Source organism: Danio rerio, chromosome 5 (genome assembly GCF_049306965.1).
Source record: "Danio rerio strain Tuebingen ecotype United States chromosome 5, GRCz12tu, whole genome shotgun sequence".
In the NCBI taxonomy this organism is placed as follows: Eukaryota; Metazoa; Chordata; class Actinopteri; order Cypriniformes; family Danionidae; genus Danio; species Danio rerio.
Genome location: NC_133180.1, coordinates 55,593,930 through 55,607,263, shown reverse-complemented (window position 1 = coordinate 55,607,263; position 13,334 = coordinate 55,593,930). Strand labels below are relative to the sequence as shown.

At 35.1% G+C, this 13,334-nt stretch overlaps 1 protein-coding gene across 6 annotated transcripts in view; it reads right to left on the bottom strand.

The window, feature by feature from the left end:
* rasgrf2b (Ras protein-specific guanine nucleotide-releasing factor 2b) overlaps positions 1-13,334 on the bottom strand; it is a 140,739-nt gene that overhangs the window by 66,052 nt on the left and 61,353 nt on the right. For all 6 annotated transcript variants that reach the window (XR_012405901.1, NM_001128233.1, XM_009301771.5 and 3 more), the window contains 4 exons: positions 12,537-12,643; positions 4,730-4,877; positions 1,845-1,934; positions 1,495-1,748 (listed from right to left, as the gene is read on the bottom strand). Coding sequence is in view for 5 of the 6 variants with exons in the window: in NM_001128233.1 (NP_001121705.1) it covers positions 1,495-1,748; positions 1,845-1,934; positions 4,730-4,877; positions 12,537-12,643 (599 nt within the window). In the remaining variant the exon portion in view is untranslated. The remainder of the gene's footprint in view (positions 1-1,494; positions 1,749-1,844; positions 1,935-4,729; positions 4,878-12,536; positions 12,644-13,334) is intronic.

The following is a 13,334-nucleotide window of genomic DNA, read 5'->3' as shown; positions in this document are numbered from 1 at the left end:
AGGTAGGCAACACAACATGCTTTTTAGCTGATTAGCAAGTCATTAGTTCAACAAAACACTTTGAGAAAGACCGTTTGATTATTTACATTGCATAAAAGTGATTACAGAGTGAGCATGCAGTGTGATTGTGTTGAATAAGTGGCATAAGATTGGCAAATTAATACTGTAGCTAGAAAACAAGCTTTCAGTTTGAAGGTTTTATTGCATTAAAACTCAATGTATTGGGTCTGACCTGTGTTATGTCTTCTGTTGACCAAGATGAATGCAAATGCTCTAGGATTTGACAAAAGTTTGTGGTTTCTACAAGTTTTGGTTCTCTTTTATTATGTCAAATTTTACCCAAGCACAACAGTTTATTCCTGTACCAGGTAGACTACTTTGTCTAAAAATAAGTCAATTTGGGGTGCATGTGTAATTAACTAAGGTCGCAAGTTCTGTTATTACAAACATAGTTTGCTGATTTGGCGTTTCTCATATCCATCGTTCCAATAAACATTCGCAAACTGCGTCGCAAACTTGTACAACAGCAACTACACCTCTGGAGCTGTCGTTAGAAACACAATTCCTGGTTGTGTTCTATTCCCAGTTATCCCCAATGCCCTATTCATTTAGAAACTTTTTCTGTTTAAACTTGGAATGATAAAAAAAAAAAAAAACATTTAAGTCATCACTCTTACGTGTAGTTTGCTCTCAAAGTATTTTTACAGTTCAGTTTTAGCGATCTTCATATTGACAATTTCGCTCCCTTGGCAGTGCACTTTGTAAACATTACTGCCATTTTGAACTCATGATGAAAGCTATAGGTGACCTATTATTTAAAAGCAGAATTTACTTTGTCTCCAAAGCTTGTGAAAAACAAAAATATAGCCTACAAGGTTTTAATTTATAGTAGGTTATTTACTACTACATGATATGATCATATGATTATGTGAAAATAAAAGTGATTTGATTTTTTGATTCGATTTTACTAAGAAATGTATATGTACTGTGGGCCTATATAACATATAGTGTTAAGCATGTTAGTTAGAACATTTCTGCAGTGGTTTCAATGTGTCAAATTTTAAAAGTAGAATTTTACAATAAATAACATAAAATAAAATAAATTAATAAATAAACATATAAAATAATAAATAAAGATCCTACTTAATAATAATAAAAATAATAATAATTATTAAGTCAGATTTACAAAAAGAATGTTGTTTTTCAAGCAACGTTGTGTTCTCACAGCAATTCGTAACTTTTTGTTTTGGTGGCCAATTTTTTATGGATTTGTATTTCATTCAAACAATTTAGTATGATGTGATCTTCCACCAATTATGGTTGGGTTTAGGGGTAGGGTTGGGTGCCATGCATCTTTTTTAAAATCGTACATTTTCGTACGACTGCACTTATACAAATTTGTATAAATTAGTCCCAAAATTGACTAAGTGTAAAATAGTTAAGTTTCCAATCGAGATCAGGGTGTTCAAGCCATATAAGTCAACAATTACGCACCTGTTAAGGAATATGCTACTGACATCATCATGGCTTATAGGTGGTTTCTTGGAGCTGGCGGCCATTCTGAGTGGCCTCAGGAAGCAGTTGACTAAAATGGAAAGCTGATGGACGTACTCAGTCTCAGCCTCCACCATGTTGAAGACGATCTGATTCCTCTTCCTCATGCTCTCAGCATGAGGAGAACAGATGTAGTCCTGCACAATAATCTTCCACTTCCTTCTACACAGCCACCCTCGCATGAAGCTCTGGACCTACAGAGACAAAGTGTTTAGGATTATCATTTGTGGTCATTTGAGTATGATGATCGAGATCATGCAGAATAACCTCAGGAGGTTGTTTATTTTTACCTTTTTAATTTTTTTTATATCAGGATCTTCCTCTTCTTGAAATACATGGTAGGGGCGCATTCTTTCCTTGGTTTTGTTCAAGGCTATAATCTTTAAGAGAGAACAAAATACGACATAACTGAGCAACACAGTTTAAAAAAACCTTTGCGAAAGGAAATTGGTGGAAGTGACTGTCAAGATGATTGGGCAGTAAATGGTTGCTTTGATTATAATTTGACAAATCAGATAATGCTTGGGTTTTTAGCGCTCATCCTTCTCAATGAAGGATCTGTGTGTCGTAAATTTGGGTCAATGCGACCCTGTTTGGGTGCTGGCACATCAGATATCCATCTAAACTTCCTCTCCATGGACATTTTCCTTCCTTCAATCAACAGCCATCATCAAAAAGCTCTTGCACTAAACCTTTATCGGGCATTTACTCTGGATGCAAATCGGTTAAATGCCCTGCAGCTTATCTCCCAGTATGTGTGGTCTATATGCACAAACCAATGACTTTAGTTTACTGAAGCGCTATTGTGCTTTAAATTCAGGGTAGTAGTCATACTTGTCATATATACAGTTGAAATCAGAATGATTAAACCCCCTTTGAAATGTTTTTCTTTTTTAAATATTTCCCAAATGATGTTTAACCGAGCAAAGAAATATTCACAGTATGTCTAATAATATTTTGTTTTTTCTGAAGTAAGTCTTATTTGTTTTATTTTGGCTAGAGTAAAAGCAGTTTTTATTTTTTAAAACCATTTCAAGGTAACAATTATTAGCCCCTTTAAGCTATTTTTTTCCCCGATAGTCTGCAGAACAAACCATCCTTATACAATAACTTGCCTATTACCCTAACCTGCCTAGTTAACCTAATTAACATAGTAAAGCCTTTAAATGTCACTTTAAGCTGTAAAATCTAATAAAATATTATTTACTGTCATCATGGCAAAGATAAAATAAACAGGGAATAAACAGGGAGGCTAATAGTTCTGACTTCAGCTCTATATTTTTTGTTCATTTCAGATAAAAAAAAAAATATAAAACTCTTTACTCCTTCTCTGTAAAAGTGGATTATTGTAACAAAATATTTATTATATTGTGATATGTAAGCACACTCTTATTGTTGTAAACTGAGCATTTCATATAAAAAACATAGTTACGTATTAAAATCTTGACTTTATGTTATCAAGTGTCTTTATGTTCCCCAGTAGTAGTCATCTTTAAAATTTATTTTACAATGTTTTTTTTTCTCCTCATGAAATATTCAAAACTCACAATGAGTTTGAAAACAGATGCTTCTGTTCAAAACAACAAAGCATTGCTCTTGTGGCTTTATCATTTATTCATAGAAGAATACTACAATTATAATCGGCACGCAACCACATAAAACTATTTTGTGACAATTTTTATTAAATATCAGATATGCATCTGAAATGGTAGTGCAAGAAAACTATTATGTAATATCAGATTTATCAAAATTAACCAATAAGCAAAGTCAGCAGCCGCTTAGCACCCCAGAACATTTAGGGCCTCCCATACACCTAAAAGTATAAATTATACACATAACATAATTTTCTATTATAATTTGTATGGTGAAGGTCTAACCAATTCAATTGTAATTTAATTATAACATCTACACAGTAGATCTTAGGTAAAGATTCAGTTTTAAACAATTTATTATTTTTGATTTATTCATTATTGTGTGTGTGTGTGTGTGTGTGTGTGTGTGTGTGTGTGTGTGTGTGTGTGTGTGTGTGTGTGTGTGTGTAAAAATGTGTTTGTGTTTGTATGTATATATATATATATATATATATATATATATATATATATATATATATATATATATATATATATATATACAAACACACACACATTTCTATTAAAGCTATCAGACATACATTATATCCAATATTTATTATATCCAACTGTTAAGATCTTGTCAAACCATATAAGCATTCTAACATAAAATAAGCATCCTATAAGCATTATAACATTATATATATATATATATATATATATATATATATATATATATATATATATATATATATATATATATATATATATATATATATATATATATATATATATATATATATATATATATATATATATATATATATTATGTGTCTGAATAATGGAATAATGTTTGCTTTGAAGAAAATGGATTGGTGGATGGATGTAAGGATGGATGGATGGAAGTTTATTTATAAATCATATTTCATATTTCACATTTTAACAATGGCAATTCAAAGTGCTAATCGCAAAATAAAATAATCTTAATCACACATTAAGTATAAGAAATAAAAATAAAAAAAGAATTCAAATGATTAAAAACAGATAAAAAATGTATTCAAAGTAGTTTCAGATAGATAGCTACATAGATGCATTAGATACATACTGAGAAGTTCGTATAATCAGCTTAATAACGATAACACCTTCCTTATTGCTTTGCATTGATTTACACTCTGAATTGTGTGTTCACATGCCACTGACCCTGCAATGTCAATAATAGGGCATAATTGTCATCCCCATGGTGACTGGGCCAATGGGGAGCATAGTTCCCGGTAACATGCCTAGGGAACAGAAAAGGTGCAGAGCAGCAGAGATGCTCTTTGGTACACTGGGACCAAATATGCTTACTGGTAACCTTAACAACAAAAAGAAATAGCACAAACTAGAAGAAGCAATAAGATAAAACCACAAGCCCATGTTGTGCTCCATATCAGGATTGTAAAGTCACAAATGCTTTTAGTACACAGGATCATTCAGTAATGGTGACATTTTGGAGACCTGCACTGTTATTAGATTAATGGGATCTAGAGTGGTTCACTGATTCATAAAATTGGACTACACGTTAGAAAACAGCCCATTAAATGGCACAGCTCAAGCATAGACCATACCTCAGCTTTAAGCCTCTCAATCTCAGTGTCTTGGTCCTCCAGTTGTGTGCGGAGCTGGTTTGCTGCCACTTTCTCCGTCTCCACGATTTGCACCAGGTGGATGTATTTCTGCATGAGAACCTCACGCTCGATGATGATATCAGAGTAGCTGGAATATAAGAGTTTGGTTGGTTAAGCACGGTCAGATACTATCAGGCCGCTACTGCATTTGACAACAAGCTAGATCATGTAATATTGTTGTGCCTAATTGGTAAACATATGAAGAATTCAGATGCAAAAGCCTCTTAATGCTATCAGAAAGCTAAGTCTAAAATGTGTGTTTTTCTACTTATTCCCTGTGTATTTTCAGATATTTCACTGTTTTGGTGATGAATGGGTTATTTTCAATGCCTTTAAAGTCAAACAAAAGCAGAGATGGCAAAAATACACACATCTTAATTAACTCAAGTAGAAGTTCAGATACTCAAGTCTAAATTGACTCTGGTAAACGTACTGACTGCACATTTTGCTCAAGTAAAAATAAAGAAATACAGCCTGAAATATGCCCTTAAGTAAAAAGGTATAAATTACTACTACCTGAATTAGTTTTACAGTGGTAACTATACTCCATGTACATCAGGTTTAAATTCTTAAAGTATATTTAAACATCTTTTATGTAAAATATCTTACTTGGGACACTACTAAATAAAAAAAAAAAAAATATATATATATATATATATATATATATATATATATATATATATATATATATATATATATATATATATATATATATATATATATATGTGTGTGTGTGTGTGTATTTTGTATAATCTCTGTTATTTTGTTAAAATTACTCACATGTTGGCACATTCTTTAAGGGGTATGTAAACTTTTAAGCACAACTCCATACATCTGTTTGTTGCCTGGTTTGTTAGTTTGTTTTCAGAGTATTGTGTATATTTTATTTAAGGATTAGGTCATTTGGTGCTGTTATTGCATTTTTGCATATTTTTCACTTAATAAATTCCTGATCCTTGGCATTGTTTTTCTTTATATATATAAATCATGCTGTATAAACACTTCTGATGTTTTAAAATATTTTTTGAACAATCGATCTAACAATAAATAAATGAAGACAAACGTGTGTGCATATGCATGTTAAAACTATGAAACAATATGAATTCTGCACTAGGAAATATTAACTTTTTGCAAACAAAGTAAAAATACATCTCAGTGCATCAAGCACTCATAGAGTATTTAATTGCTTTAGTAACGGAACAAACATGGTTGTTTAAGTTTTTTCGCGCTATTGGATTGAAAGATCAGAGAAGTACAGTACATCATAATAGGAAGTGGACAAAAGATTTAACCCCTTTTAAATGCCAGTTTTAAACAGAAATGTTAATTGTGTGAGGCTCAAAACACATTAAAACAAAAGTAACGAGCCTAATTTAAAAGTAAAAGTAAAAGTAAAAAAAGTAAAAGTAAAAAGTGAAAAGTTGTCAGAAAAATAAATAGTGGAGTAAAGTACTGATACCAGAAAAATCTTCTTAAGTACCGTAACGCAGTATTTGTACTTCGTAACTTCCCATCTTTAAATAACAGCATATAAACATAGGAGAAAATGCTTATTTTAGAAGAACATTTCAGATGGCATTTAAAGGTTTTTGCATCTGAACTCATCATATACATTCACATGCTCTCTAGAATACTCAGTGATTGGTCAGTCATGATATTCCAAGGTACAGTATGTCTAATGTTATTCCTAAATAACCAGTTATACATCCGGTTACTTCAAATCACCTTGACTGTCAGTGAATACGTCCCAACATCCCTGTTTTGGCTGTCTCACCACTGTTTTGGACTGTCTTTTGGTTTTGTTTCTGTCAGCTTACAGATGACAGAATTAATAAACAATTATGGTTTAGAACAATGTTTGGTGTCTAATTTTTACATTTTGTGCCAAGTGGAAGTGTAAATAGTAAGATAAAGTGCATACAATAATTTTTTTTTACAAAGTAAAACACTTCATTCAATCAATCAATCAATCAATCAATCAATCAATCAATCAATCAATCAATCAATCAATCAATCAATCAATCAATCAATCAATCAATCAATCAATCAATCAATCAATCAATCAATCAATCAATCAATCAATCAATAATAAAGCCTGTCAGGTTTTATTCCACAATAACAACAGCCTGGATGTATTTATCTCCTATTTATTAGTATATATAATATAAGCTTAGTACATTGGGGTCATAAATAGATATGTTGTTGCAACAACCCTCATTTGGTATTAAGGGGAAAAAATGTACCAAAAAAATCTCCATCACAATATATTACGATCAGCAGCCTTAACCGCTGACACAGGCAGAATGGACTCATGCTTTCATGTTGTCTATGCCAAATTATGATCCCATCATCTGAATGTCACAGCGGAAATCAATACTCATTCAACTAGCCCACCCTTTTCCAATCATCTATTGACCAGTTTTCATGAACCTCTGTGAATTATAGTTAGCTAACAGGAGTATCACCGTTCCTGTGTTCTATTGCCAGTTCCAATGTTCCAACGAATGATTTCAAAAAAACATTAAAGCCATCACTCTTATGTGTAATTTGCTATCACATTTCACAAGTATTTTTTACAGTTCGGTTTTATTTCAAACAGCGGCAACTTAGTGAATATTAATTAATATTAATGAATATTACACCTGCTCAATGAAAATCAGATGATTCACTACATTAATAAATCTGACATAACTTAATCAGAAATCTAAAAAGGAGAGAAAAAGAGTAGACATCAATAGCAGCAGATAACAGTGCAGTACTTATTTTATAACTCTAACAGTGCCGTCTTGGTCTAGTGGTTAGCACTACTCAGCAGGATTTTTTTTTTTTTTCATTTTTAGTGTTAAGACAAATAATACTGTTTGGGTTACTTGTGTAGGGGTACATTTGTGTGTGTGTGTGTGTGTGTGTGTGTGTGTGTGTGTGTGTGTGTGTGTGTGTGTGTGTGTGTGTGTGTGTGTGTGTGTGTGTGTGTGTGTGTGTGTGTGTGTGTGTGTGTATGTTTGTGTGTGTGTGACACTGACGTCCGTTACAAAGGACCTTGAAGAAAGCGTGTTGGTGTCATTACAAACTGAATTGGAAATAACGTTATTTTAATATAGTCAGTCGTCGATTGAGGTGGGCCGGTCTAAGGCTTGAAACTCTAGAGCTAAAAAGGAGTCCCACTCCGGCCCTGGCTTAGCCTCTTTATTAATCCAGGGTCGCCACAGTGGAATAAACCTCCATCTTATCCAGCACATGTTTTACGCAGCGGATGCACTTCCAGCTGCAGCCGTTCTATGTGAAAAATACATACACACTCATTCACACTCATACTGTACACTCATGCATACACAATTTAGCCTACCTAATTCACCTGTACCTCATGTCTTTGCACTGTGGGGGAAACCGAAGCACCTGAAGGAAACCCACGCGAACGCAGGGAGAACATTCAAACTCCACACAGAAACGCCAACTGACCCGCTCAACCAGCGACCATCGAACCAGCGACCTTCTTGCTGTGAGGCAACATCACGACCTACTGCGCCACTGCGTCGCTTACTAAAACTAATATTGAATTTTAAAAATGTGTGTGTGCATGTAAAACAATTTGCACAAAAACCTTATGGGGATTTTCTTTAAAGAAGTTGTTAGTCCACCTAGTTTAGAGCATCTTTATAGACATTTTACATTATAACTAATGTGGTTCAAATGATGGATCTGCAACAGAGAATCTACAGTTTTGGGAAACACTCATCACTACATCGTTCTTTTCCCAAGCGATGCATCGTACTAGTTCAGCCATGAGTTATGTTGTTGTTTGGGAAATGCACCCTTGGTCATTCTCCTCTGACCTATGGCAAATTTTCCTACAAACTAAATATTTTCTGTTTTTCAGATGTTTCTCTGTAAATCCTAGTGTTGGTTATGTGTGAAAATCCAAGCAGATCAGCATTATCTGAAATACTGAGACCAGTCAATACTGTATTAAAGTCACGTAAATGATCTTTGCTTATCATTCTGAAGGCAGATGATCTTGACTACGCCTGAAAGGAAAGTGATCAAAGCTTCTGATTAATTTCATTTAACATTCATTCATTCATTCATTTTCCTTCGGCTCCTTATTTATCAGGAGTCGCCACAGTGAACTGCCAACTATTCAGGCATATGTTACGCAGCGGATGCCCGTTGGCCCGTCCATGCCAACACAGGGAGAACAAGCTAACTCAACACAGAAATGCCAACTGATCCAGCCGGAACTCAAACCAGAGAGGCGACAGTGCTAACGACTGATTGATTGATTGATTGATTGATTGATTGATTGATTGATTGATTGATTGATTGATTGATTGATTGATTGATTGATTGATTGATTGATTGATTGATTGATTGATTGATTGATTGATTGATTGATTGATAAAACTTGCCAGAGTTACTGCATTGTGTCATGTGACTGAAAACTATGTATGTGTGCGCAGATTCCGTTTGGGCCTATTGATGACCTAGTCTTGGCTTGAAAAAAAACTTAGTCATGTGACTGAAAACTATGAATGCACACTCTCTGATTCACTTTCATGCGCTCATCTAATAAATATTTTTTATTCTTTTTTACTACGTTTTATTCTCGTCATATTGATCAAACTTGCCTACAAATATCTTAACAAACAAAGGCATTAAACATGCATCATAATTATGTCGTTAGGTGTGATGCACCTTATCTTTAAGTATTGTCCATATTTTATTTCCAGCTGCATTTAGATGAACAATGTCAGCCTGTTTGACTGAAGGCCAGTACGGCCTGTCCAGATGTTCAGAGGCACATCTGCTCATGGGGAACCCACTAATCCATTAGATTCAGCCCATCTTCCTAGTGACGCAACACAAATGTACACTGCAGCTTGAGCATAAATCTGTATAAGAAGTATAAACCTCTGCAGTGTCACCATGAGAGTGGACTAAATCTCAGAGGGTTTTTGTGTCTGCAGATTATTACGTGTATTTGTGTGTGTGTGTGTGTGTGTGTGTGTGTGTGTGTGTGTGTGTGTGTGTGTGTGTGTGGGTGTGTGTGTGTGTGTGTGTGTGGGGTGTGTGGGGTGTGTGTGTGTGTGTGTGTGTGTGTGTGTGTATGTGTGTGTGTATGTGTGTGTCTTAGCTGAGGTGCCTAAAAACAACAACATCAGAAACATCTGAAATGACTAGTTTGTTCCACCCTTGCTGACCTAAAAATACATAAAATTGCATTTGATTGATTGCTTAAAATTAACTGTATCATTTATCATTTGTAATCATTTCAGTTTTAATCATTTCATCAAACCGGCGAGGCAGTGGTGCAGTAGGTAGTGCTGTCGCCTCACAGCAAGAAGTTTGCTGGGTCGCTGGTTCGAACCTCGGCTCAGTTGGCGTTTCTTTGTGGAGTTTGCATGTTCTCCCTGCCTTCGCGTGGGTTTCCTCCGGGTGCTGCGGTTTCCCCCACAGTCCAAAGACATGCGGTACAGGTGAATTGGATAAGCTAAATTGTCCTTAGTGTGTGTGTGAATGTGTGTGTGGATGTTTCCCAGGGATGGGTTGCGGCTGGAAGGGTATCCGCTGTGTAAAAACTTGCCGGATAAGTTGCCGGTTGATTCCGCTGTGGCGACCCCGGATTAATAAAGGGACTAAGCCGACAAGAAAATGAATGAATGAATGATATTCCTCAACCTAATGAATAATTAAATTAATAGTAAGCAATATTTTTTAATGCTATGTTTGCTATGTTTCTTTTAGCATCCAGCTGGAAGTATTTATTTATGTATTACTGTGGTACATACAGTTGGAGGTTAGTAAGTAACTGTACTTAAATTACCTTTCTGCTAAAAAGTAAAGTAAGGGATTACTTTTCATTTTTAGGTAATGTATTTACAATTACATATAATGTACTTGCAATACTTTAAATGAATGTAACAGATGTTTAAAAATCAATTCATGGAAACAGAGTAATTGTAGTTTCATTCATTCATTCATTTATTTTCCTTCAGCTTAGTCCCTTTATTCATCAGGGATCGCCACAGCGGAATGATCCACCTACTTTTCCAGCATATGTTTTACACATTGGATGCCCCTCCATCTGCAACCCAGCACTGGGAAACACCAATAGACACTCATTCACACACACATACACTACAGCTAATTTAGTTTATTCAATTTACATATAGCGCAAGTCTTTGCACAGTGGGGGAAACCAGAGCAGCTGGAAGAAACCCACACTAACGAGGGGAGATTATGCAAACTCCACACAGAAATGCCAACTGATTCAGCCGGGACTCGAACCAACTACCTTCATGCTGTGAGGCCACAGTGCTAACCACTGAGCCACCGTTTCGCCCTGTAGTTTTGTTGTACAATAATATTTTGCACAATAATTTTAGTCCTCAAATGAATGTGTTATTTTAAGAAACCTAATTTATCAAAAAGATTGGACATGCTTTAGAAACAATGACTTGTATAAGAAATAATTTCATGAAAATATAAGGTATAGATTCAGAGAAGAAGAAATGATGTGTATTTACTATAAATGTATTTTGTTGCTATTAAAATATGTAGCATAATCAGCTAAAGAATGTTAGACTTTCAAACCAATATACAAAAGCTTAAGAATGTATGAAATAGAAACTAAGAAAACTGTCAATATATGGTACTCTTTATAAGAAATATGTGCCGGATCCAGTAAAACATGAACACGCATTTCCCTTCAGAACTAATGGAGCGTTTTCTGTAGTTTGCAAAATATGTATTTAATTGTGTGTTGTAACCGCTCCATTTGGCTTGCAATTACTTACCTTTTATAGATCAGTGCTTTTACTGTATCTCTCAGGTTATATCTTTATAGGGCTAGTCACATTTTACATCCAAAACCCACATGCTTCTTCCTTTATCGAAATACTTTTCTGAACTTGCAATCCTATGCCTTTTGCCTTAGCTATGGCCACCATCAGCTGTTTTTCACACGCACAGCACGTTCAATTTTCAAAATAGTTGAACTTTCGCCACTGTGTGGATTTATATTAAATGAACAATTGTCGCTGTTATTACTTGGGGCTAACTAGTAACTAGTAGGCGCAGAAGGCCGCTACTGGCCCATAGCTGATAACCACTGATAACGCCGATGCAATCCAGTGATAACATTCGAATCGGCTGCCCAAATTCAACCAATCTCTAAAATGACTTTTAAAAATCTGTTTGAGAATACCGCAAAAGTATTATTCTTATTTGCTTAAAAGTATTCAAGTTGCTAAAAAGTCTTATCTTGCCTGAGGCACTAAAGAAGACGGAAATGTTGCATCTTAAAAAGCAAAAAATAGGTGCATGATGCCTCTGGCAACTGTGTTTCCACAGTCTGATATTACAGCTTAATATTCAGTCTTGCTCTAAGGCAGATCTGTGATACAACAAATAAAGCGGTTTAAGCTTTCTTTGGAGGTTTGTCTGTTGGAGATGAGATGTATAAAACATCTCACTTGACTGCGAAGTTTTATCTTAGGCTGCACGTCTGAGCACCGAGGAGAGAAGAACAACAGTGCTGTCAACCTCAGCGTGGCTTATTTGTTGCTGTGCTGCTCTGCTGTGACAGGGATAAATGCACAATGCGCTTGACTTAACCCGCTCTGATGTGTCTCTTTCTTATTATGATGATTTCATTTTTTCAGCCTGAGAGAAAAGCTTCTTTAGCGCGGCTAAATATTATCCTTCATTGAGCAGGAAAGAAAAAAAAAGGCACGCACTGCCACATTACCTGGCCTGCTGGATGGCTTCAACCCATTCATCACAGTCAGACTCTTCTTCCGTCCGTAGCTCCAGAGGCTTCTGTCCATCATGGCCGAAGACCACAAGGAAATATTGCTAGAAAAATAGACAGAAACAAATTTTAAAAAGGGACCTACAGTACAAGCCTGCCTCCCTGTGTGTGTACAGGTATATGTGGTATACAGGGACACAAAGTTGAAGACTTACAGTGCTCAGCATATATAAGTACACTCCTCACACATCTATCTTTTAAATTAATACTTCTAATAGAAAGCTATACAATATTTTATGTGCATATACATTATATTAGTCAGTACTGAAGCCAAATCTGGAGCTTATCTAAAATAACTTACGATAAAACTAGTGCAGATAAATTGGTTATAGAAAAAAATTAAGTAAAAATTTTAAAAGAGGAAAAATCATTTATTCATTCATTTTCTTTTCGGTTAGGTCCCGTTATTAATCTGGGGTCACCACAGTGGAATGAACTGCCAACTTATTCAGCACATGTTTTAACCAGCAGATGCCCTTCCAGCTGCAACCCATCTCTGGGATGACATCCATACACGCTCATTCACACTCATACACTACAGACAATTTAGCCTACCCAATTCACCAATACCGCATGTAAAAAAAAAAGGTGTTTTATGTTCCACAAAGTAGGGCAACATGGTGGCTCAGTGGTTATCACTCTCGCCACAGAGCAAGGAGATCACTGGTTCAAGTCCTGGCTGGGTCAGTTAGCATTTTTGTGTGGAGTTTGCATGTTTTCCACATGTTCCTCTGG